General features: G+C 48.1%; 8 protein-coding genes across 10 annotated transcripts; 6 read left to right on the plus strand and 2 right to left on the minus strand.

Moving 5' to 3' along the window:
• The first annotated feature begins 590 nt into the window (after nucleotides 1-590).
• Nucleotides 591-1,464, plus strand: LOC108027675 (serine protease 1). Its single transcript, XM_017099219.3, has one exon. The coding sequence runs from the start codon at nucleotides 620-622 to the stop codon at nucleotides 1,418-1,420; it is 801 nt and encodes a 266-aa protein (XP_016954708.1). The 5' UTR covers nucleotides 591-619; the 3' UTR covers nucleotides 1,421-1,464.
• A 1,297-nt stretch (nucleotides 1,465-2,761) lies between these two features.
• Nucleotides 2,762-3,646, plus strand: LOC108027672 (serine protease 1). Its single transcript, XM_017099217.2, has one exon. The coding sequence runs from the start codon at nucleotides 2,774-2,776 to the stop codon at nucleotides 3,602-3,604; it is 831 nt and encodes a 276-aa protein (XP_016954706.1). The 5' UTR covers nucleotides 2,762-2,773; the 3' UTR covers nucleotides 3,605-3,646.
• Nucleotides 3,647-4,755: 1,109 nt separating this feature from the next.
• LOC108027854 (serine protease 1) lies at nucleotides 4,756-5,567 on the plus strand. Its single transcript, XM_017099452.1, has one exon. The coding sequence runs from the start codon at nucleotides 4,759-4,761 to the stop codon at nucleotides 5,533-5,535; it is 777 nt and encodes a 258-aa protein (XP_016954941.1). The 5' UTR covers nucleotides 4,756-4,758; the 3' UTR covers nucleotides 5,536-5,567.
• Nucleotides 5,568-5,863: 296 nt separating this feature from the next.
• LOC108027853 (F-box/LRR-repeat protein 15) lies at nucleotides 5,864-7,432 on the plus strand. 2 transcript variants are annotated; one of them, XM_017099449.3, is made up of 2 exons: nucleotides 5,864-6,749; nucleotides 6,865-7,071. In XM_017099449.3, exons 1-2 carry the CDS (start codon nucleotides 5,974-5,976, stop codon nucleotides 7,046-7,048), a joined length of 960 nt encoding a protein of 319 aa, XP_016954938.1. In that variant the 5' UTR covers nucleotides 5,864-5,973; the 3' UTR covers nucleotides 7,049-7,071. The 2 variants fall into 2 exon arrangements, with proteins under 2 accessions (XP_016954938.1, XP_016954940.1); XM_017099451.3 differs by lacking the exon at nucleotides 6,865-7,071 and adding an exon at nucleotides 7,078-7,432 and having other exon boundaries at nucleotides 5,866-6,749.
• LOC108027852 (geranylgeranyl transferase type-1 subunit beta) lies at nucleotides 7,310-9,953 on the minus strand. Of its 2 annotated transcripts, XM_017099448.3 has the most exons (4): nucleotides 9,830-9,953; nucleotides 9,488-9,599; nucleotides 9,281-9,431; nucleotides 7,310-8,472 (listed from the first exon to the last, which is right to left on the minus strand). In XM_017099448.3, exons 2-4 carry the CDS (start codon nucleotides 9,595-9,597, stop codon nucleotides 7,543-7,545), a joined length of 1,191 nt encoding a protein of 396 aa, XP_016954937.1. In that variant the 5' UTR covers nucleotides 9,598-9,599; nucleotides 9,830-9,953; the 3' UTR covers nucleotides 7,310-7,542. The 2 variants fall into 2 exon arrangements, with proteins under 2 accessions (XP_016954937.1, XP_050741054.1); XM_050885097.1 differs by lacking the exon at nucleotides 9,830-9,953 and having other exon boundaries at nucleotides 9,488-9,781.
• Nucleotides 9,954-10,275: 322 nt separating this feature from the next.
• Nucleotides 10,276-11,396, plus strand: LOC108027677 (probable 39S ribosomal protein L24, mitochondrial). The gene is made up of 4 exons (XM_017099223.3): nucleotides 10,276-10,451; nucleotides 10,562-10,715; nucleotides 10,779-11,168; nucleotides 11,233-11,396. Exons 1-4 carry the CDS (start codon nucleotides 10,368-10,370, stop codon nucleotides 11,346-11,348), a joined length of 744 nt encoding a protein of 247 aa, XP_016954712.1. The 5' UTR covers nucleotides 10,276-10,367; the 3' UTR covers nucleotides 11,349-11,396.
• Nucleotides 11,330-12,886, minus strand: LOC108027676 (uncharacterized). The gene is made up of 5 exons (XM_017099220.3): nucleotides 12,706-12,886; nucleotides 12,370-12,636; nucleotides 11,902-12,302; nucleotides 11,662-11,847; nucleotides 11,330-11,602 (listed from the first exon to the last, which is right to left on the minus strand). Exons 1-5 carry the CDS (start codon nucleotides 12,796-12,798, stop codon nucleotides 11,416-11,418), a joined length of 1,134 nt encoding a protein of 377 aa, XP_016954709.1. The 5' UTR covers nucleotides 12,799-12,886; the 3' UTR covers nucleotides 11,330-11,415.
• An 8,013-nt stretch (nucleotides 12,887-20,899) lies between these two features.
• LOC108027920 (P protein) lies at nucleotides 20,900-24,262 on the plus strand. The gene is made up of 7 exons (XM_017099543.2): nucleotides 20,900-21,231; nucleotides 21,418-21,816; nucleotides 21,883-22,055; nucleotides 22,113-22,455; nucleotides 22,506-22,894; nucleotides 22,953-23,279; nucleotides 23,341-24,262. Exons 1-7 carry the CDS (start codon nucleotides 21,021-21,023, stop codon nucleotides 24,013-24,015), a joined length of 2,517 nt encoding a protein of 838 aa, XP_016955032.1. The 5' UTR covers nucleotides 20,900-21,020; the 3' UTR covers nucleotides 24,016-24,262.
• Nucleotides 24,263-24,301: the final 39 nt, after the last annotated feature.

Here is a 24,301-nt window from a genome sequence, read left to right on the forward strand (position 1 = left end):
ATACAAAATAACTACTGCGCTTTCATAAGGTTGGGTGATCACTGATCATCCTACGAAGTTAGAAAATTAAAATAATGGTTGCTGTAAGAGAGCTATTATTTCTTGAGATCATAGATCCCTTGTTTTAGAGATATGGGTGCTAACTAAAAAAAAACAAATGAATTCCAATTTTTTCCAGATTGTCTATGAATGAACTAATCTAATCCATTATATGCTTGCTATATATACATACACATATATATAGGCGGCCCTAAAAAAGTCTGAAATCCTTAAGTTAACTTTTTATTTTGTCAATAAGAGACTCTTATATCATAAAGCAGCCTAAAAAAGATTAGTTGGACTAATCAATAATCTTTGCAAATTCGTATATCTGCAGAGGTATATGTATGAGCTTCGGTCAACCAGGTTTTTCCATGGGCCCCCCGCTAGAAATTAAAGTGTAAGCTATCTAGATGTTCCTAGGTGCGTTATCAATTAATTTTCATGGGTATCAGCGGGCGAAATGCGATGGACCCTTACAGATAGGATAACGCAGAGTGGAGGCTACTCCAGACAGAGATAAGGGGGCCGTATAAAAGCGGCGGTACGTCTGGTAGTGACCACAAGTGATCCATTCGCCATGAAAGTGTTCGTTGTACTGGCTCTGGCTCTGGCCGCCGTCTCCGCTGAGGTTGCCCAGCAGGTCCACCCCAAGGATCTGCCCAGGGACACCAAGATCAATGGCCGCATTGTGAACGGATATCCCGCCACCGAGGGCAAGGCTCCCTACACCGTGGGCCTGGGCTTCAGCGGCAACGGCGGCTGGTGGTGCGGTGGCTCCATCATCGGCCACGACTGGGTGCTCACTGCTGCCCACTGCACCAACAATGCCGGACAGGTAACCATCTACTACGGAGCCACCTGGCGCACCAACGCCCAGTTCACCCACACCGTGGGCAGCGGCAACTTCATCCAGAACCACAACTGGCCCAACCAGAACGGCAACGACATCGCCCTGATCCGCACCCCCCACGTGGACTTCTGGCACATGGTCAACAAGGTGGAGCTGCCCAGCTTCAACGACCGCTACAACATGTACGACAACTGGTGGGCCGTCGCCTGCGGATGGGGTCTGACCACCGCCGGCTCCCAGCCCGACTGGATGGAGTGCGTCGACCTGCAGATCATCAGCAACTCCGAGTGCTCCCGCACCTATGGCAACCAGCCCGATGGCATTCTCTGCGTGTCCACCTCCGGCGGCAAGTCCACCTGCTCCGGCGACTCTGGTGGCCCCCTGGTCCTCCACGACGGCGGTCGCCTGGTGGGAGTCACCTCCTGGGTCTCCGGCAACGGATGCACCGCTGGCCTGCCCTCCGGATTCACCCGTGTCACCAACCAGCTGGATTGGATCCGCGACAACTCCGGCGTCGCTTACTACTAAGCTCAATCATTCCTTTTTTTAAATAAATGAAATGCAAAAGTATACTTCTTTGGGGTTTTTTTTTATTTACTCATATCTAGTTAATAAATAGATATTTCAAATAACTATTATATTAATGAAACGGAGCTATAAACAACATTGACTGTACAAGCTTTGAGATTATTCCACGGGAATAATAAGTTAAGATAAGATTTTAGAAATAACAACACTTATAAGAGTATTCGATCTGGATATTTTTTAAACATTTTTCATTAACCAGAAACATTATGTACTTGTAAAAAATCCGTTTTGACAAAAGAAGTTATGAAATTGAAGATATTTCTTCTAGAAATCTATCAATCTATTTTTTTGCGCGGATCAACACGCTTTAAGGTCTGCGCCTGGGCTATAAAGTTTATTAGTCATACGCACTGTTGGCTTTGATCAAATATATTATTTTAACACATTAATCTTGGCTATAAAGTCAGGACTTAAGTGTTCAACACAACATATTTGGGGATTTTTTTTCTATTCCTATTGGAGAGTTGTGATATAGGAGAGTTGTGAAAGCTGATCCTAATCCTAATCTCAAATAAATTGATGCCTCACTTACATATATACGACTTCATTTTTTAAGCCTCTTTATTTTAATTAAATTTTATTGAATCTGATTTATATAGTTCGACTGTTATGATGAATATTTGTGTTGGGTAAAATGATTAAACTATTCTAAAATCTATGCAAAATTGCGCCTCACAACATTTTTGTTAAATATTTCCCAAAATATTTACGTAATCTAACGTAACGTATACTATTTTTTATTACTTTTAGAGGTTTACCATGCAATGGAACCATTATTATAATCTCACATCGTTACCATTCCATCTATAACTCTAGTTATATAATTTATTTTTTTATTTATTTACAATTTGTATCACCTTTGAGTGCCCAAACTTCCTGTGAACTAATGGCCTTGCCAAGGACTTGTTGCTTAATCTTTCCGCGCTTCTGTACGAGTGGCCATTTAGCTGGTTTGTTGTGGGCCGGGCATGAATGGGTGCTTATCGGGACTTATCGGGAGATCAGCTCCGAGTGGCCGCACGTCCATGTTGCTGATAGGGTGGCGCAATCTTTTAATGAATGAGTGGCAAGTGTAGGAATGGACGAGTGGATAAGAGTGCCCTGTAATGATAGCTCCGAGTGTTGGAGGCGTGCGAAATTAATTTGATAAGATTGCCCCGCCCGAAGTGGACTGAACTTTCGAGTGCCGAGGAAGATCTGCATCTCCACAGATAGGACTATCTCTAGAGGCACTGGGGGTATATAAATCACTGCCAGGTGGCCGGAGTATCCAGTTGTACTCGAGTAAACAACATGAAGCTGTTCCTTACTGTCCTGGCCGTGGCCATGGCCTCTGCTGCCGCCCTTCCCCAGAAGGTGCAGCCTGTGCCCCTGAAGGATGCCGTCCTGGGAGCCGGATCCGGTTCCATTGAGGGTCGCATCACCAACGGCTATGCCGCCTCCGAGGGCAAGGTGCCCTACATCGTGGGTCTGGGCTTCAGCAGCGGCAGCGGTGGCTGGTGGTGCGGTGGCTCGATCATCGGCAACACCTGGGTGGTGACCGCCGCTCACTGCACCCACGGCGCCGACTCCGTGACCATCTACTACGGTGCCCTGTGGCGCCTGCAGGCCCAGTACACCCACACCGTGGGCAGCGGCAGCTTCCGTCAGCACTCCAACTACAACACCAACAACCTGAACAACGACATCTCGCTGATCAACACCCCGCACGTGGACTTCTGGCACCTGGTCAACAAGGTGGAGCTGCCCAACGGCAACGAGCGCTACAACAGCTTCGCCGGCTGGTGGGCTCTGGCCTCCGGATGGGGCAGGCCCTGCGATAGCTGCGGCGTCTCCGACTACCTGAACTGCGTGGACTCCCAGATCATCGAGCGCAGCGAGTGCTCCAGCGTCTACGGCACCGATGTGGTCACCGACAACGTCATCTGCACCTCCACCCCCGGCGGCAAGTCCACCTGCGCCGGCGACTCCGGCGGCCCACTGGTCCTCCACGACGGCAACAAGCTGGTCGGTGTCACCTCCTTCGTGGCCGCCAACGGCTGCACCTCGGGCCTGCCCGATGGCTTCACCCGCGTCACCAGCTACCTGGACTGGATCCGCGACCACACCGGCATCTCCTACTAAGCAGCTTCGTTTCGTTTTTGAAATAAACTGTCTTGCATTTAACCAGAGGTTGTTTTACTTATATCATTGGAGGATGCTCTGTGAAAACGGGTTCGGGATCTCAAGTGGGATAACTTTGGCAAAGGGTATAACATAAAAATGCTAGAAAATATAAGAAGTATTTAGATTTAGCAATCAAGTTTATAAATATTGTAAGTTTGTCGTCATTATGATTATTATTACGCTAAAACACCTTAAATACAAATTGTCTGCCTATTTCAGATTTATTTTAAATAGTACTTCCTTGATAGAGAAGACAAACCTTTCAATGAAAAATTTCCGTCTCACTTTCATTCCTTATTAATCCTTATCTGGCCCATTCCCTACCCATAAATATCATAGTTTTGCTTTCCATTGAATCTGAGGGATTTGTTTACTTTTGGGACCTACCTTCGATAAGATTAGGTTTTGGCGCGTGTGGCAAATCAAAATCTTACATTTTATTAGGCTAGATCTATAAAACTTTCCATATTCTAATAATTGATTAAATAATTTATCAACTCAAACCATTCGTAATCGCAAATACATAATTTGAATGACAACTGATAAATGTCTATCTGTTTAAAAAAAACGTTAGTTCATTGCTAGAACAATGTTCGAGCACATAGCTTTAATCTTAATTACTGATGTTCCTTTGAATTGAAAACTTCCGTTAAATTCCTTATCAATAGACTTGAATCAAATAATTAAATTCGAAAGAAATAGTTCTCATGATAGGAACTTTAGACAAAATAGTACGCTTAATTTGCAGATTTGCATTAGACCTCCATTAACTTTCATTGATTTGGCTGACTTATACAACCCACTGAAGATAAATAATCTAATCGAAAATGACAGTCAGCTTTTCAAAAGCCGTGCCCATTTCGGTGCATTCTAATTAAGTGCGATTAAATAGGAAAGGTATGTATGTTTTTCAACCTTTAACTTACAATCTTCATTTCCAACAATTATTGCTTTTATTTGATAGGACCACAGAGATTGGTTCCTGCCTTGGTTCCTTATCGCTGACATCATTTATGGGCCTCTCAGGGATATTTACGGTCCAAGTTAAGCTCCAGATAGGATTGCGTATAAAAGCTGGGACCCAGGGTGCAGAATACAGTTTCATCATCGACATGAAGGTGTTCCTAGCTATCCTGGCCCTGGCCGTGGCCTCTGCCGCCGCCTTCGACGAGAAGGTCTTCGTGAAGGACGTTCCCAAGGCCACTAAGATGGAGGGCCGTATCACCAACGGCTACGCCGCCTCCGAGGGCAAGGCTCCCTACACCGTCGGTCTGGGCTTCAGCGGAGGCTGGTGGTGCGGAGGTTCGATCATCGGCAACACCTGGGTCCTGACCGCCGAGCACTGCATCGGAGATGCCGCCTCCGTGATCGTCTACTTCGGAGCCACCTGGCGCACCAACGCCCAGTATACCCACACCGTCGGAAACGGCGACTTCATCAAGCACACCAACGCCGACATCGCCCTGATCCGCATCCCCCACGTGGACTTCTGGCACATGGTCAACAAGGTGGAGCTGCCCAGCTACAACGACCGCTACAACAACTACAACGAGTGGTGGGCCGTGGCCTGCGGATGGGGCGGCACCTACGACGGCAGCCCCCTGCCCGACTGGCTGCAGTGCGTCGACCTGCAGATCGTCCACAACGACGAGTGCAACTGGACCTACGGCAGCGTGGGCGACAACGTCATCTGCACACGCACTGTCGACGGCAAGTCCATCTGCCAAGGAGACTCCGGCGGTCCCCTGGTCACACACGACGGCAACAAGCTGGTGGGAGTCAGCAACTTCGTCTCCTCCAACGGCTGCCAGTCGGGAGCTCCCGCTGGATTCCAGCGCGTCACCTACCACCTGGACTGGATCCGCGACCACACTGGCATCTCTTACTAAACTTCTTAAATAAATTGATCATTTGAAAAGCACAGGCTTAACCAATTTTGTCAATGGGAGAGATGAGACCATTTATTTAAAACTGTAATGGTTTTTCGTGGTAACTTGAAAGCATTTCAAAATAAAAGGGAGAGTATGAGCCAAGAAGAGCGGAACTAACAAAATAGTTGGGGTCACCTAACCGTTAAAATGTAATTTTGAAATAATATCTACACACTTTCTACACACATTAAAAAATACTGTTAAAAATACCGCAGAGGAGTAAAATACTAAGCTTGAAGGGCCACTCTAAAAACTAGTTATTTTGTTTTGTGTGAATGGCGAATGCACAGCTGATTGCTTGCAAGTAAACAACACAACTGCGTTCTCGCCGAGCACCTGAGGATTGCGTTGGAGTGCTGCGTTCGGAGGGCAGATCACGTAACCGGAGGCGGCAGCATGTGCACTCTGCATCCCGAGGAGGAGGCCCACCTGGCGGCCATGGCCAGCAGTGGACCGCCACCGCGAACTCCCAGCCCAAGGCCACTTTTCAGCTCGAGTCCTCCAGCTCCGAAATCGCTGTTCGACGTCTGCTGGGACGACGTGCTCATCCCCCAGGTGGCCGTCTACCTGTCACTCAAGGATCTCTTCAACCTGCGCTGCTGCTCGCGTACCGCACAACGCTTCGTGGAGGCAGCTCTGGAAAAAAGGCAGGAGCTCCATCTCTCCGGGAACAACACAAGCAATATTGATGTGGGCTTCCGAGTGCTCGCCCGCTGCTGCCGACGGCTGGAGGTGCTCCACCTGGCCTGCTGCCGATGGCTGACGGACGAGCTACTGCTGCCACTGCTGGCCAACAACAAGAAACGCCTGTGGGCTGTCAACCTCAATGAGTGCGTCAATATCACGGCCCTTTCGCTGCAGCCGATCATCGTGGAGTGCAAGGGTCTGCGCGTCCTGAAGCTGTCCAAGTGCCAGTGGCTGACCACTGGAGCCGTGGACGCTCTGACGCTGCACCAAAGCAAGCTGGTGGAGTTCGACATCTCGTACTGTGGCGCCATTGGAGAGCGCTGCCTGATTATCTTCTTCAGGAAGCTGAACAAGCTCACCGTATTGTCACTCGCAAACACGCCCAGTGTTACCGACCAAGTGCTCATTCAGATTGGTAACTACTGCCGCGAGCTGGAGCACATCAACCTGATCGGCTGTCCAGCCATCTCCGACTATGGAGTGCAGTAAGTAAAACCAGGCGGCTGTGTTCTGTTGTCTGTAATCCTGTGCGTGCCTTGTGTCTGTGTGTTTCTGGGGAAACCAAACTGCAATCTGCATCCGCATCTGCGTATCTTTCAGCGCTTTGTCAGTGCACTGTCCGCGCCTCCAGACCTTGCTGATCCGCCGTTGTCCGCGGGTTACGGAACGCTCCTTGGCCCCTCTTCGCCAACGGCGTCTCTACATCGATAGGCCGCAGCCGGACTTGGGACACAACGCATACAACCTGAACGACTTCTATCCCAGCGATTTCCTTGTTTACTAGCCACCACTCCGTTTCCTCTTCTTCCGCAGCGCCCTCACCCAGAGTTGCCCGCTGCTGCAGTCCTTGATGGTGCAACGCTGCCCACTGGTCACTGAACGCGTGCTTGCCCCACTGCGTGGACGAGTGCACATTGATCGGCCCGGCATGGGCTACATGCCCAGCTTGCAGCACCACCGCCTGTTCCTGCAGGTCTGAGATTAACCCCGATTCCGGACCAATAAACCCCATGTACCAAGGAGGCTTTTGAGGCTATCCAAAATGTTTTTGCTGTAAATACATGCCTAAGCATGGACGCTTTAATTTACCTTTAAGCTTAATCATACTCATTGTTAACATTAATTTAGGCTGTACAATAAACATACTTATTCATCTCCCTCTCCAAAAGCTCGAGCTTTTTGCATTAAAATACAGGTAAAAAAGCGTGGCTAAAATGCGGCCAATATAAATACAATAGTGTGCTTTAACATTCCCCTTGGACTTTGTGCGGATTCCCATCATTGTGCCGGAATCAATGGCGAGTTAGAGGTAGTCGTTGTGGTGGCTTGCGTCTCGCCACCTTTTGTCAGCTGCAGTTGCTGCTTGGCAGCGGAGCTTAGGCCTAGGTCAGCATCGCCGCGGCCACCTTCGGATCGCCACTGCTCGTGCAGGTGCTGCAGGTGAGCGTAGGCGGCCATGGACATGTTAAGACTGGGATTCACGGCACTCAGACCGGGCTCCCCGGTAAAGGCCAGGCCGCAGAGGCCTAGGTAGGTGTGAAATGGATCTGGAGTGGCCTGTGGCCACTTGGCAAAGCCACCAATAAGCTTGTCCTGCGTGCTCAAGATGAACTCCCGGTTCTTGGCATAGTCGGTTAGCTCAAAGCTGTCCAGAATGCAGAGCGAAGCTCCAATCCAGAAGGAGTAACAAGTGTCCACCGGCTTGTTGGGACGTCCCTGGAATCCATCCATCTGGCGGAAGATGAGCCAGCGCTTCATTCGCTCCACCGTTGCGGCATCCAGTCGATGCAACTGACCACTGAGATGCAGTGCGGCCAAGGCACAGAAAGTAGTGCCGCCATGGGCCTCGCCCTCCAGCTCCTGGCTGAAGCCGTAATCGTACCGCAGGCTCCGGGTGATGAACTGGAACATGGCCTCCTTGTCCACGTCGCCCCAGTAGTCCAGCATGTAGCAGATGGTGGCGGCGCAGTAGACGAAACGCATATCATCCTCGCTGCCATCGATGCAGGCGCTGAAGCTGCCCTCCGCCTTCTGCACAGCAGCCACGCCGTCCACAATGCTCTTGCGATCCAGGCGGGACAGATCGTCGCCCAGGGTGACCAGCACAGCGAGGCTGGTGTACGTCATGGCCAGGTGGCCCCACTGGTACTTCCGCATGCACTCCAAGATCTCGGCGTCCTCGCTTTTCGGCACCATGGCGCGGCAGCCCTGCAAAGAGTTCATTTAATTGATCTATTTATCTCAAAGTGGTTTTGCATGTTGCTAGCTTCGCTGATAAAGCGTGGCGCGATAAAGCGAAGGTGGCGGGGTGGGTTTCTGGGTAATCGAGCTGCTGCGCAAATGGAGAACTCCCCTACAATTATGCATACTTGAACAGTGGCGGTCGGAATAATAGTGAATTGGCTTTGACTGGGAAGCAGATGAGTTGACTTTGCAATTCATAAATAGTATTATATTTTTACAGTATAATTTTGATAGACTTTGAATCACTTGTTTCTAAAATGTATAAAAAATCTCATGACATGAATAATTATTTTTTTAATCTTTATAGTGGGCGTGGGAGTAATTAAGCATTACTTAAGAATTTCTCTAATTTATAACTGGCAAATGTGGTGCTTTTATTTCAGCAGCTATTGTATGTGCAAGCAGGTAGATTTATGTATGTGGTCTGATGAAAAATTAAACGTGGCGCCGTTAGTAGGGTTTAAAATGGATTCTCTACCCTAACGTAAGAATGTCTTCGTTATTTATGATAAACACTAGGATGCAATGTGCTAACTTCCGAATATAAACATCGAGGAGGGTTTTCAGAGAAGGAAATACGAGTGCTCCCGTATCAGCTGAATGGATAAACAAATGTGTGGGGGGATGCGACAAGGTCTGCCGCAGTGTCTGCTGCCTGGCCACGTATGGAGATAAGGAGTTCGATTGCGAGTGGATGTGGGAGCGGTGGGCGGTGCTGTTTGGCTTGTCGGCGCGCTGTTTGTTCACCTGACAGACGCGAATTTATGCTCACCATGAAGCCGCCGCAGTTCTTCTCATTGTCGCGTGGCACCACCAATCCTCCGTAGATCCAGTCGATGATGTCCTGCCGCATTTGTGGTGGCACCAGGTGCAGGGAGTTCAGCACATCCAGACCGCAGACGGCGAAGAATACAATGGTGCTCCTGGGGAAGTCAAGAATGTTTACCAGATAAGAAGGATAGTGCAAGGATCCACCTACCTGGTGTTATCATGCGAGGCCATGCGAGCTGGCAGGAGATTGAGGAACCGCAGCAGGTTCTTGGCGTGCTTGGAGAGCAGCACAGGCTCCGGGTCGGAGTGGTCTTCCATATCTATGTGGTGGGACATATTGCTTGTTATTCTAAGAACTTATGGCTGGGCAGGAACTGGGTTATCAGGGTGTGTGTGCCGCGATATGAATGTGACTATGTGACTAAGCGCTGAGAGGGCCCTTTTCGGGTGGATGGCTGCTGCTCCCGGGAACAGACGTCTACGAACGCGAGCGCGTCTTCCAATGGAGCTGCACCTGCACGTGCCCACATTTATATAGTCTAGCGTTTACCTTTTTGTTTATAATAAGCCGGTTTGCATTGCAATTTAAGGCTGCGGAGCGATAAAAAAACCAAAGAGCAGAACAAATAACACCTGCTTCTTCTTTGCGGATTTGACAGTCACAACGAACGAGTTTACACGGTGATACTTGGTTGTTCGTGAATTTGTTAATCAGTATGATTTAATTATTAAATGATATGACCAAAATATATAAATCATTTTCCTTAAATGAAAAATAACATAAGTGTGGATTATATAATAAAGAACATTTGTATTATTATTTTAGGTTAGTATCACAATTTTTTCATAGTTACACATTTTTTAAAACAAGTAGTAACGCCTTTACATTTAATTTTAATAATATTTTAATTCAAAGTTATAAAATATAAATAAATATTTTTGTTCATGCTTTTTATCATCACATAAACAATAAACACTAGTAATATAACCACGTTTCGCTGTGACTGGCCCTTCCTCAGGTTCAACAGCTGATTGCAAGCCGCATTTAATTTCTTATTTTTATTTAATTGTTGAATTAAACTTACACAATGCGTATAACACAATATTTGGCCAGCAAGTTGAAGAACTTCTCCAATCTGCCAAAGGAATACATCGAGCGCAGCAAAAAGCAGGTAACAGCCATTTTCATTGAAGAGTTTTAACAAGGCGGCTCACGTAACAGATTTCTTATGAAAAATGTATCTGCCAAATAAGTCTTAATTGTTATATTCATTTCGTACAGGTGTACTGGCAAACGCCGAAAGAAATTAACTACCTGCCCCGAACAGTGGAGCGCAAGCGATTCCGCTACACCACGAATCGCTCATGGACGGGACACTTCCGTCAACAGAATATGCCCGGAACAGTGCGTCGCCATGTGCTAGTGGAACCAATTGGTAAGGAGTAGGTCTCCAAGTATCCTTACTATCCCCTTTTACCATTCTTAATTATCCTTCCAGAGGAATGGAGCTTCTTCCGCGGCGATCGCATCGAAGTGCTGGTGGGCAAGGACAAGGGCAAGCAGGGCATCGTCACCCAGGTGATCCCCGAGCGCAACTGGGTCATTGTGGAGGGACTCAACTGGCACTACCGCAAGGTGGGCGGTGAGAAGGAGTTCCCCGGCATCATCATCAAGTCCGAGGCACCGCTGCATGTCACCAAGGACATCCGTCTGGTGGACCCCTCGGATCTGCAGGGCACAGACTTCGAGTGGCGCTTCACGGAGGAGGGCGAGAAGGTTCGCGTTTCCTTGCGATCGGGCAGAATCATACCCGTTCCAGAGACAAACAACCAGACGCACGATTACAAGACCCCCAATGCCTACATTGAAAGGGAGAAGGATACGCCAGGTATACCAATTAGTCGAATTCCATGACTCCCTGTGCTTAACCATCCTTTTGCCTTCCATTTCAGGCGCTGTTGTGGGCGAGATCACCTTCCAGCCCAAGCTGTCCACCTTCGAGATGGACATTATGGAGGAAATGGGCATCAAAGAAGAACGCACGCCAGCTAAGAGCTATTGGTACTAACGTTATGCCTACTGTTTATTAAAGTAATGTACAAAAATCCGAAAGTAATGAGCAAATTAGTTCCTTGTCACTTGCGCACTGTGCCAAAGACTTCCTCGCGATGATCCCGCAGCGTTTTGGACAGCCTGCACACAGTCTCTTCCGCTTTGTCAAAGTCGGCGCGCAGAGTGTGGTTGAAGGTCTCGTAAAGCCATGTGCAGGTCTTGGACATGTTCGATTCGTAGCTGGTGAAGACGCGACTGGTGTGCTCGTACCTAAAACAGATTTATCTAGCATTAGAGTAGATTCTGGAAAAGACTGATTAATGACTCACCGCGCCTTGTTGGCTATGTCCGTGATTAGGTAGGTGTTACAGTGCTTGACGGCTAGGACTTGGCGGTGACTCATGTACTTCAGTTCCACATGTGGCAGAGCCATATGAGCTGCCTCCAGGGAGACCATGGAGGCATGCAGCAGACTTCGACAGTCCAAGGCCCACTGCAGCTTTTGTTTAGGATCTCTACAAAGGAATGACATGTCAGCCTATGCTACATTGTTTCCTGTTGTTACTCACATCATCCTGCCAAGCTGTCGCCACTGCTTCAATGCCTGCGTAGAGGAATTGGCAGCTGCTCTGAGCAGTAATCCGCAGATGCGCCACTGCTCCAGAGCGCTGCCCAGCTTATCTCTGGTATCTCTGGCCGCCTCCAGCTGCTCATCAATTCTCTCCTCCAGCCGGGTCATGTACGTTCCCCCGCTTATGTACGCTATAATCCCATCCTGCCTCACGTACAGCTCGTTCAGCTCCGCATAGCTTTCGACGAGGGTCTTCAGACGCACCTTCGTGTGTTCCAACAGCTCGCCGTAGAAACGAATGCTGAGCAAATACAAAGCGGACTCGCTCAGGTTGGCAAAGAAGTCCTCGTGCATGGAAGCCTTGCGGGCATCGCCAATTACGCCCAAGTTGTAGGCGAGCTAAAAGCGGAAGTTAATAATATACTAGAGCAAACTTCTTCACACGTGTATGTGGGAGGCCATTAACCTGGGCCAAGTCCTTGGTGGGTGTGTTGGCCACAATTGGGTCGCCCTGCCGGCCCATCGTGTAACCCGGAAGGGGCACCGCCTCCTCCGTTTCCGCCTCCCTCTCCCGCATAGGAGCCACTCCCATGCCCTCAAGTCCTAGCATCGCCTCGTGCTTGCTCTGGAGGTGTTCCACCCAGGCCTCGGCGGTGGCCATCCGCGGACCAGGACAGGTACCCTCCAGCTTGCTGATCTGCTCGTCCAGGCGCACATACTGCTCGACAATATTCTGATGACGAAATGGAAATGTGGTATTGATTAGAAAAGGAGGTGAGGGGACTCAAACAACTGCCATTACTCCGGCGGCGCCGTTCTGGCGAGGTTGCACTTCCGAGCTGACCTCCGTGACGACAGGATTCGTCTGCGTATCCATGGAGGAGCCGCAGCCCATCGCTCAGGTTGTCTGTCCGAAGTGCTGCACGAAGTTCTCCCGCTCTGCCGGCGATGACATCTTCCGCCTTGAACCTTTCCAACTCGCCTGTCCAGCGCTGAATGAGCTTTCGTTGGGTCCGTCATGTCCACTTATGAGGGAAAACACAATAACAAAATTATTTTTTGCGCGCTAGCCAGTGAGCAGGGCCAAACTAAGGCCACCCACGACCCATTTTGGGAGTTGTGGGTAGGGGTAAGCGTTGAACCCCCTTGTTACCACGTGTGTGTGTCCCTTAGAGTGGACTTTTCGTCGTCAAATTAAGCATACGCCATGTATTGCAAGGGTAAAAACAAAAAAAAATGTTAGATCATTTTTCTTCTTATAAGGAGATACATTTCCAAGGACAGTTTTTATACATTGTTTATGATCTTGTATTTGAACATAAGAACTTATATTACAATTATTTATTTATTCCCAAGGCCCACCCAATAGACCTTCTTTGAGTAAACAACTGGCTATTTGCCTTTCTGGCTGTTTTTGTTAGTATGTCCACTATACTTTGTTGGATTTCTGAATTGGCACGCCGTGTATTTGTATTAACAAGTTAACAACAACAAAAAACTAAAAGGAAAAGGCAGCCATTAACATCTGCTCATTGTGCGGGAAATGTGCAAGCTCGCCCGAACGAAGGACGAACTTTAATCGTCCCCTAGAAATTGGGTACTAATCGACCCGAAACATAATCCATCAGCTGGATAATAATCTAGATTTTGATAAATTACCAGCAAATTATGGGTTGACTGGGTTGGTGAGGAGCGGTAATTGCTGATTGGGCTCAAAATACCCTGTAAAAGTGTTTTTATTGATTTTAATGTATTATATTTAGTTGTTGCTACCCTAAAATTTCGAAGAATCTTAAATATATTCGAATATATTGTGTTGTGGGATAACAAATTTCAATATACTTTTTTAAGAGGAAGATTTTGTTAGGTTCTTTCGAATTCAATTAAATAAATTTGACATATTTTCCTCAACTCAGTTAATTTGTTCGCATCACCAGCTAATGTTTCAAGGCAATTCAAGGTGGAATGGGTTCTGCAAGCCCCTAGACAATTGGTCATTAAACCTGTCCAAATGCGGGGCCCAACTTGTGTTGGCTCTTGAGCAATCGCTTTGAAAACAAATATAAAGTGAGACCACATGTCGCATGAGCAGTGGAGTGCAGCCAAACGCGATGGTGCTAGAAAATAATGGGTCAAATGATTGCGTTTAAATAAGTAATATTCTGGGGAAGTGTCGATAAAGGGGGCGGGCTGCAAACTGAAAACTTGTTGATGGATGGCGCCTAACCTTTTGTGGGTCTGCGAACGAGTCGAACAAAACAAGGGAATCTAGAAAACCATGACGGCGCCTGCGCCATTTTTGGAATTTAATAATGAAGGAGCTCAATTTGTCAATCATTACTGCAGGACACCATAGCAAAGGCACATTGACCCATTTTTTTTAGCACAGGTGTAATATATTTCTCTCTTCATAAAATCTCCCGAAGTTTAATAATATAAAAATGTAAATATAAAAAACTTGTTTTAATTATATTTATCTTCGCATGTTAAAACACTTGGGAAAACAGTTTGTATTGCTTATTTTTAAGAACTTTAAGCTTACAGCTTCAGGACACTTACACTTATAATTTAATAATTTCCATGATATCAAGTAAAATTGTTCACAAAATATATTTGGACCGTATTAAAGAAGAAGAAACATTCAGAACCCTTTGTGACGTAAGCGAAATTATCAGGGTACAAAAAAAACTTCGTTTTATATATATAACATTTTATTTAAATAGACTTTAATAGTTTCGTAATTAAATTAAGTTGTTCTACTTTTTTCTAGTAGAATTATTGACGTGGACACAAACACCTTCTGATGAGATCCTCCTGATACTTCACTCCCTTCAATAGATTTTCACATATGTTTTCACAGCCGTTGGATGCAGGTATCACTACTGGTGGTCTTGGCCAAGGCCAGGGCCACTGAGGAGATGGCAAGGGCAGCTGGTTGCCTGGACCTGGCAGCTGCGGCCACTGAGTACTCGGAAATCCTGGGAACTGCGGCCATCGCGGAATCAGTGGGTTTGGTTGCCAGGGCCACGCAGGATTGGGGTAAGTAGGGTAAGGATACCACCAAGACCACGGCGGAATCTGAATAGGTGGTTGTGGTCGGCAAGGACAAGGAAGAAGCGTCGTGGTTGCCGGACTGACGGTTGTACTTATTGTCGAGGGAACTGTTATTGCTCGTTTTGTAGTGGTACAACCCTGTGTTGTTGGAGGAGATGTTGGAGTCGTTGAGGTCGAACAAGGAGTTGTTGTTGAGGCAGGGGTTGAAGTGGATGCTGTTGCTGGAGCCATTGTGGTGGAGGTCTTTTGGCAACTTGGTGTTGAAGTTGTTGAAGTACTTGAGGATGTTGTTATCGGAGTCCAACTGGGAGTGGAAGTGGTTGGCGCAATTGTTCTTGTCGCAGTAGGGCACATTGGGGTGGAAGTGGTTGGTGTTAATGTGGAAGTTGTTGTCGGAGCGGCAGTGGTTGGAGCACTTGAGGACGTCGGCGTTTGACATCTTGGGGTGGAAACTGTAACTGCCGCAGTGGAAGTTGTTGTCGGAGTGGCAGTGGTTGGAGCACTTGAGGACGTCATCATTTGGCATTTTTGGGTGGAAGTGGTAGCAGCCGTTGTGGAAGTTGTTGTCGGAGCGGCAGTGGTTGGAGCACTCGAGGACGTTGTCATTTGGCATTTTTGGGTGGAAGTGGTAGCAGCCGTTGTGGAAGTTGTTGTCGGAGCGGCAGTGGTTGGAGCACTTGAGGTCGTTGTCATTTGGCATTTTGTGGTGGAAGTGGAAGCTGCCGTAGTGGAAGTTGTTGTCGGAGCAGAAGTTGTGGGAACACTTGAGGATGTCGTCATTTGGCATTTTGGGGTGGATGTGGTAGCTGCCGTAGTGGATGTTGTTGTCGGAGCGTCAGTGGTTGGAGCACTCGAGGACGTCGTCATTTGGCAGTTTTGGGTGGAAGTGGTTGCAGCCGTAGTGGAAGTTGTTGTCGGAGCGGCAGTGGTTGGAGCACTCGAGGACGTTGTCATTTGGCATTTTGGGGTGGATGTGGTTGCAGCCGTAGTAGATGTTGTTGTCGGAGCAGAAGTTGTTGGAGCACTTGAGGACGTCGTCATTTGGCATTTTTGGGTGGAAGTGGTCGCTGCCGTAGTGGAAGTTGTTGTCGGAGCGGCAGTGGTTGGAGCACTTGAGGTCGTTGTCATTTGGCATTTTGGTGTAGACGTGGTAGCAGCCGTAGTGGAAGTTGTTGTCGGAGCAGAAGTTGTTGGAGCACTCGAGGACGTTGTCATTTGGCATTTTGGGGTGGATGTGGTTGCAGCCGTAGTAGATGTTGTTGTCGGAGCAGAAGTTGTTGGAGCACTTGAGGACGTCGTCATTTGGCATTTTTGGGTGGAAGTGGTAGCTGCCGTAGTGGAAGTTGTTGTCGGAGCAGAAGTTGTGGGAGCACTTGAGGACGTCGTCATTTGGCATTTTGGGGTGGACGTGGTAGCAGCCGTAGTGGAAGTTGTTGTCGGAGCAGAAGTTGTTGGAGCACTTGAGGACGTCGTCATTTGGCATTTTTGGGTGGAAGTGGTCGCTGCCGTAGTGGAAGTTGTTGTCAGAGCGGCAGTGTTTGGAGCACTTGAGGACGTCGGCGTTTGACATCTTGGTGTGGAAGTGGTAGCTGCCGTAGTGGAAGTTGTTGTCGGAGCGGCAGTGGTTGGAGCACTCGAGGAAGTTGTCATTTGGCATTTTTGGGTGGAAGTGGTAGCTGCCGTAGTGGAAGTTGTTGTCGGAGCAGAAGTTGTGGGAGCACTTGAGGACGTCGTCATTTGGCATTTTGGGGTGGACGTGGTAGCAGCCGTAGTGGAAGTTGTTGTCGGAGCAGAAGTTGTTGGAGCACTTGAGGACGTCGTCATTTGGCATTTTTGGGTGGAAGTGGTAGCTGCCGTAGTGGAAGTCGTTGTCGGAGCAGAAGTTGTGGGAGCACTTGAGGACGTCGTCATTTGGCATTTTTGGGTAGAAGTGGTAGCAACCGTAGTGGAAGTTGTAGTGGGAGCGGCAGTGGTTGGAGCACTTGAGGACGTCGTCATTTGGCATTTTTGGGTGGATGTGGTAGCTGCCGTAGTGGAAGTTGTTGTCGGAGCGGCAGTGGTTGGAGCACTCGAGGACGTTGTCATTTGGCATTTTGGGGTGGATGTGGTTGCAGCCGTAGTAGATGTTGTTGTCGGAGCAGAAGTTGTTGGAGCACTTGAGGACGTCGTCATTTGGCATTTTTGGGTGGAAGTTGTAGCTGCCGTAGTGGAAGTTGTTGTCGGAGCGGCAGTGGTTGGAGCACTTGAGGTCGTCGTCATTTGGCATTTTTGGGTGGAAGTTGTAGCAGCCGTAGTAGATGTTGTTGTCGGAGCAGAAGTTGTTGGAGCACTTGAGGACGTCGTCATTTGGCATTTTTGGGTGGAAGTGGTAGCTGCCGTAGTGGAAGTTGTTGTCGGAGCAGAAGTTGTGGGAGCACTTGAGGACGTCGTCATTTGGCATTTTGGGGTGGACGTGGTAGCAGCCGTAGTGGAAGTTGTTGTCGGAGCAGAAGTTGTTGGAGCACTTGAGGACGTCGTCATTTGGCATTTTTGGGTGGAAGTGGTAGCTGCCGTAGTGGAAGTCGTTGTCGGAGCAGAAGTTGTGGGAGCACTTGAGGACGTCGTCATTTGGCATTTTTGGGTAGAAGTGGTAGCAACCGTAGTGGAAGTTGTAGTGGGAGCGGCAGTGGTTGGAGCACTTGAGGACGTCGTCATTTGGCATTTTTGGGTGGATGTGGTAGCTGCCGTAGTGGAAGTTGTTGTCGGAGCGGCAGTGGTTGGAGCACTCGAGGACGTTGTCATTTGGCATTTTGGGGTGGATGTGGTTGCAGCCGTAGTAGATGTTGTTGTCGGAGCAGAAGTTGTTGGAGCACTTGAGGACGTCGTCATTTGGCATTTTTGGGTGGAAGTTGTAGCTGCCGTAGTGGAAGTTGTTGTCGGAGCGGCAGTGGTTGGAGCACTTGAGGTCGTCGTCATTTGGCATTTTTGTGTAGAAGTGGTAGCAACCGTAGTGGAAGTTGTTGTCGGAGCGGAAGTTGTTGGAGCACTTGAGGACGTCGTCATTTGGCATTTTTGGGTGGATGTGGTAGCTGCCGTAGTGGAAGTTGTTGTCGGAGCAGAAGTTGTTGGAGCACTTGAGGACGTCGTCATTTGGCATTTTTGGGTGGATGTGGTAGCTGCCGTAGTGGAAGTTGTTGTCGGAGCAGAAGTTGTTGGAGCACTTGAGGACGTCGTCATTTGGCATTTTTGGGTGGAAGTGGTAGCTGCCGTAGTGGAAGTCGTTGTCGGAGCAGAAGTTGTGGGAGCACTTGAGGACGTCGTCATTTGGCATTTTTGGGTGGATGTGGTAGCTGCCGTAGTGGAAGTTGTTGTCGGAGCGGCAGTGGTTGGAGCACTTGAGGACGTCGGCGTTTGACATCTTGGTGTGGAAGTGGTAGCTGCCGTAGTGGAAGTTGTTGTCGGAGCGGCAGTGGTTGGAGCACTCGAGGAAGTTGTCATTTGGCATTTTTGGGTGGAAGTGGTAGCTGCCGTAGTGGAAGTTGTTGTCGGAGCAGAAGTTGTGGGAGCACTTGAGGACGTCGTCATTTGGCATTTTTGGGTGGATGTGGTAGCTGCCGTAGTGGAAGTTGTTGTCGGAGCGGCAGTGGTTGGAGCACTCGAGGACGTTGTCATTTGGCATTTTGGGGTGGATGTGGTTGCAGCCGTAGTAGATGTTGTTGTCGGAGCAGAAGTTGTTGGAGCACTTGAGGACGTCGTCATTTGGCATTTTTGGGTGGAAGTTGTAGCTGCCGTAGTGGAAGTTGTTGTCGGAGCGGCAGTGGTTGGAGCACTTGAGGTCGTCGTCATTTGGCATTTTTGTGTAGAAGTGGTAGCAACCGTAGTGGAAGTTGTTGTCGGAGCGGAAGTTGTTGGAGCACTCGAGGACGTTGTCATTTGGCATTTTGGGGTGGACGTGGTAGCTGCCGTAGTGGAAGTTGTTGTCGGAGCAGAAGTTGTTGGAGCACTTGAGGACGTCGTCATTTGGCATTTTTGGGTGGAAGTGGTCGCTGCCGTAGTGGAAGTTGTTGTCAGAGCGGCAGTGTTTGGAGCACTTGAGGACGTCGGCGTTTGACATCTTGGTGTGGAAGTGGTAGCTGCCGTAGTGGAAGTTGCTGTCGGAGCGGCAGTGGTTGGAGCACTCGAGGAAGTTGTCATTTGGCATTTTTGGGTAGAAGTGGTAGCAACCGTAGTGGAAGGTGTGGTCGGAGTGGAAGTGGTTGGAGCACATGTGGAAGTTGTTTCTCCGCATTTTTCGGTAGAAGTGGTCGGAGCACTTGTGGACGATGTTGTGGTTGTGGTTTTTCCGAGGCATGTGCAAGGAGGAAAGTCGGTAGTAGTGGTGGTGCTATCAATTCCCAATGTGGTTGTGGTGTCGGTGGTTGGCACTGTTGTAGGCACTGTAGTTGGCACTGTGGTTGTGTCGGTAGATGTGTCAGAGGATGTATCGGGACAGCTTGTTGTAGTTCGATCGGAACAACCGCACGTCACCGGAGGACGAGTGCACGATTCACCCGTCGTTGTAGGCTCATCTGTTGTGTCCGGAGTTGTAGATGGTTCGATTGTGGTCCTTCTGGGCCGCCTGGTGGTTGGCTTGGTGGTAGTTCGTCTGCGGATGGTTCGTTCGGTAGTGGTAGTGCTACGCCTTCTTGGTCTTTTGGCTGTGGTCGGATTTTCTCCGCACTCACAGGGATCCATTGGTTCGGGGTTCCAGATAGTATCACCTCCATCTCCGGGAATTATTTCCTCGACGGGACCATCTCCAAGGTTGTAGTCCGCTTTAACCTCTACAAACTGTATAAGCAGAATGCCCACTGCAATAACGGAGCATTGAAAAAATGTATAAAGCAATTACTCATACTAGTTACCAGTTATGCAGATCAGGGCTATTTTCATGTTGTACTCCCTGCAATACGAAGTGATAGTGTTTCACAATCAGCCCTGTGACCAACTTATATAGGCTTCGGTTCTCCCGAAATTCGGTTTGCTCAAACACTTGCATGTGTGCCAATATTTATTTTGTGCATTTAACTTTTTATAAATAGGGCAAAAAGTTGTGTAAATAATTCAACTTTTATGTTTGGGCAAGCTTACTGAAATAGCCGTTTTGGGCACGTTTTTGGGTATGCATTAATGTTTAATCAACCCACAGTTAACCGCCGTTGTAGAAAGCAAATTTGGAGATTGACCAGACATACAAGTTTCAACGAAGTAGATACTATCCTCCGAATGATTTAAATCTAGTTAAGATTTATTAAAAATTATATGTCGGTTAACAAATAAAAATCTTTGTTTTATAATTATGGGACATTTAACAAATTAGAAAAACATAAATTAAAAATTTAAGTCTGCTGGAATTTAATGCAGTATTTCATTTTGGTCGTACGTTTACACATTTAAATTTAACTAATTTTGTACAATTAAATTTGTTGGGCAACCTAAAAAGTGGGCTAAATGAAGAAAAATTCAAACATTAAATAATAGCACTTCTAAAAATGGCTGATTAAGGGTTTATCAGCAGTCTCTAAGAATAGAATTGTATTGAGTGCATCTAAAAGCGCGGCTGTTTAAAATTTATAGGTCATGTAAATGCATCTCAATAAGTCGTAATGTGTCAAAGTGTAAAAACTCGAGGTAGTGCGAAAAGCAAACTTGTTGATGGGAATCGTAGACCCCGAATGAGGCGAGCAAAACATGGGAATCCACAACAATATCTCGGCGCGTGCGCCATCCTGGAAATCGGCGTCTATAAAGCCCCATGGAAACGAAGGTCGGAGGGCGTTTCGGGGGCCTTTTCACTTTCAATATTGAAAGCAGCGCCGGTGGCTGAATGGAAACCGAAACCCCGCAACTGCTTCGCACTCGACTCGGATTTGTACTCGGTCGCTGAAGATTTCGTTCAGTCGCATTGTGCCTCGCGTGCGGCGAAGATGTCCGCTACTGTACCTCGCTGAGGTAGTTCCAACATAGCACATTACAATCTCTGGGAAAAGCTCCCACGTTCTGCCACCCGCTTGCCCGTACTACCTGTTTCTGATTCCCAAGACCATGGGTCTCCGGAATACAATAAGAAATCTACGACCGGAGAGTCCCGGCATTGAGCTGCAGCACCGGAGTCACAGGACCGGATGCCAGCACAACCAGGTGGCCGCCGTCCAGGTCACCGAACAGTCGCTACAGGTATGGCGCGCACTGCCAGCCGAAATTCGTCACGATCCCAGCATGGCCAGTTTTCAGATGGAGAACGAACGCATCCACGGTGAGTCGAGGGGGTTGCCCATAAACCAGAATCTATGGTTGGTAATATCAGAAATAAATACTTCCTCAGTGCCTACAAAGTCCATATCATTTAAATCAATAGACTGTCAAACAGCCAAACAAATGCCAGCCCATTTTCATGGCCGTAAACAAGCTCATTAATTATTTGAATGCCACCCACTTGTAGGTTCCACCGCAGGAGCCTCGGACGACGAGGATGAGGATGAATATGATGATGTGGACATTAAGAACGCCAATCGCATTCAGGATGAGCCGGGATCCAGTTATGCGGGCTCCGACTTTCTGGACATCAAGACCCGTCCAGGTGATGAGAACGCCACCGATGACGAGGCCACCACCCACTCCGACCACGAACCGGCCAATGGACCGGGCAATGCCAAGTCCCAGGCCCGACGGATCCATCACAAATCCAAGCGCTCTAAGGAGCAGCGGCAGCGGGACAAATTGTGGAAACGAGGTGGCCTTCTCCTCTTCTGGTTGCTGGCTGCCGTGGTGCTGATCTCGGTGGGTGAGAAGCATCTGCTGGAGAAGACCATCGATGTGCCGCAGGGCGAGCAAGGAAAGTGTGAGTTGTACTATCTACTTTTATGAATTATACATATTTGTATTTATTATTTTTTATTTTTACTAGTTTTTAGGTTGGTCCAAAAACCCACGGGTGACTTTCGCTTGAAGATCCAGGGGGCTTTCAGGGAGCTCTCCACGCTAGATGCCCCTGAAAATGAGACTTTGAGCTTTGGATTTCTGACTGTGCAGCCGCAGGTGTCCACTTACATTGGCGAGAATCGCAGCAAGGTTTTCCAGGTGGGTATTACTCAATCTTAGGGGATTAAATAATATTTAAAAATACGACTATTTTAGGACATTCTCCCCGCTTGGCGTCTACCTCTGCTTTCCGAAGAAGAGCTTGTTCGTTCTCCATCTTCGGCCAGTAATCGCACCTACCAGATGACCCAGGAACTAAGCGATATCCTGGACGAGACGGACAGCGAGTTTCGTTTGCATATCCACAGCGATGTGGACATGGATTTGGCCATTATTCTCAATTATAATCCCTTGATAGTGAATGCCAGGACGGGCAGTATTCTGGCTGGTCTGATCCTGCTGATCTTCTACGCCCTTCTAGTGTGGGAACTATTTGAAAGGACCTTTGTGGCCATGGTCTGTTCGATACTTTCGGTCACAGCCCTGGCATGTTTCAATGGTGGGTTGTTTGATTACCTTTAAAAATCGTATTTAATTTTACCATACCAGATCGTCCCAATATGGATGAGATTATCCAATGGATGGACATGGAGCTACTCACTCTACTATTTTGCATGATGCTGCTTATTTTGATACTGACGGAAACCGGTGTTTTCGACTACCTAGCTGTATTTTGTTTCGAGATATCGGGTGGCAAGATTTGGCCCATGATATATAGTCTGTGCTTGGTCACATGTCTGGTTTCCAGTGTGCTGGATAACATGACAACTGTCCTACTCCTGACCCCAGTGGCCATCCGTCTGTGCGAGGTGATGCAGTTGGATCCCCTGCCGGCGGTAATGGGCATTATAGTTCATGCCAATATAGGAGGAGCCCTAACACCCATCGGAGATCCGATCAGTATTATAGTCAGCACTAATCACTTCATTGTGGATAATGTGGGTGTTATAGTGTATTCTTTTAGGTGTTCTATCTAATTGAAATACCTCTTTGCAGGATGTAACCTTCCCCACCTTTGTGGCCCACACTTTTCCAGGTGTTCTCCTAGCCGTCATCCAAAGTTGCATATATCTGCGTCTTTTCTATCACAACATCGATGCACTGCGTCTCAATGAGCCCAAGGAGATGAGTGAACTTAGAAGGGAGATGAAGGTGTGGCAAAGAGCCTTGAATGCAGTGGCCTCCTGTTCCAAGGATGCCCAGTTGGTAAGGGGGACGCTTCAGGGTAAGGTTAAACAGCTCAAGAGGACTCTTAGAAGATTGCAAAAGGGTGTGGGGTCCTCGGAGGTCTATACCAACACTCTAGATGAGCTTAAGCAGAAGGTATGGAGAGTTACTTAATCAATAAAAAGATTCTCTTTTATAAGGAATATACGTCTTCCAGTACCCCATCAAAAACAAGACGCTGCTCTTGCAATCCGCTGGAGCCCTGATCTTCGTTTTAATCTGCTTCTTTATCCAATCCGTTCCGCATTGGAGAACCCTGCCCCTCGGCTGGGTGGCTCTGCTGGGCGTGATCCTGCTGCTGATCATCCTGAATCGCGATGACATGGAACATCTGATGCACCGCATCGAATGGACGACTCTGCTCTTCTTTGCTGCCATGTTCGTGATGATGGAGTGCGTGGAGCGGCTGGGCATCTTCTCCTGCATCGGTGAGCTCACCGAGCATGTGATCCTTTCGGTCAGCAAGAATCATCGCCTGGCCATGGCCATCTTTATGATACTGTGGATGTCGGCGCTGGCATCCTCTATACTGGATAGTATTCCGGTGGCAGCCATGATGGTGAAGTTGGTCACCTCGCTGGTGGCCAAGCCTTCGCTGGGTCTGCCCCTGCAGCCTCTGGTTTGGGCTCTCACCCTGGGCGCTTCGATGGGTGGGAATGGAACCCTCTATGGAGCATCGGCCAATGTCATTGCAGCTGGAATTGCCGAGCAACATGGCTATAAGCTCTCTTTCACCCGGTTCTTGAGGACCGTTTTTCCCATGATGCTGGGACAGATCACTCTGATGACTGTCTATCTACTCGTGGCCCACGTTGTCTTCGAGTGGCATTGAGACTCCCTCCGTATTTAATACCCCCCAGTCCCTATTTAAAGTTATATATTATTATATCTAAAGGAAAGTGTTTTTTCACCTCGACTCTATGGTTATTTTGTGTGAGTTTTACTGTAGACGTTGACCTTTTACATTCGCCTCTTGATGTGTTTAACGTATTTTGGAATATATTATAAGAATATCTATACCTAAGCGTTTATTTGTGATTGGCAAAAATATAAAAATATACAATAAATTTGGAAGTACACATGCATTTTCGTTCACTTCTATGAGCTTTGGCTGGACT

Source organism: Drosophila biarmipes, chromosome 2L, assembly GCF_025231255.1.
Source record: "Drosophila biarmipes strain raj3 chromosome 2L, RU_DBia_V1.1, whole genome shotgun sequence".
Classification (NCBI taxonomy): domain Eukaryota; kingdom Metazoa; phylum Arthropoda; class Insecta; order Diptera; family Drosophilidae; genus Drosophila; species Drosophila biarmipes.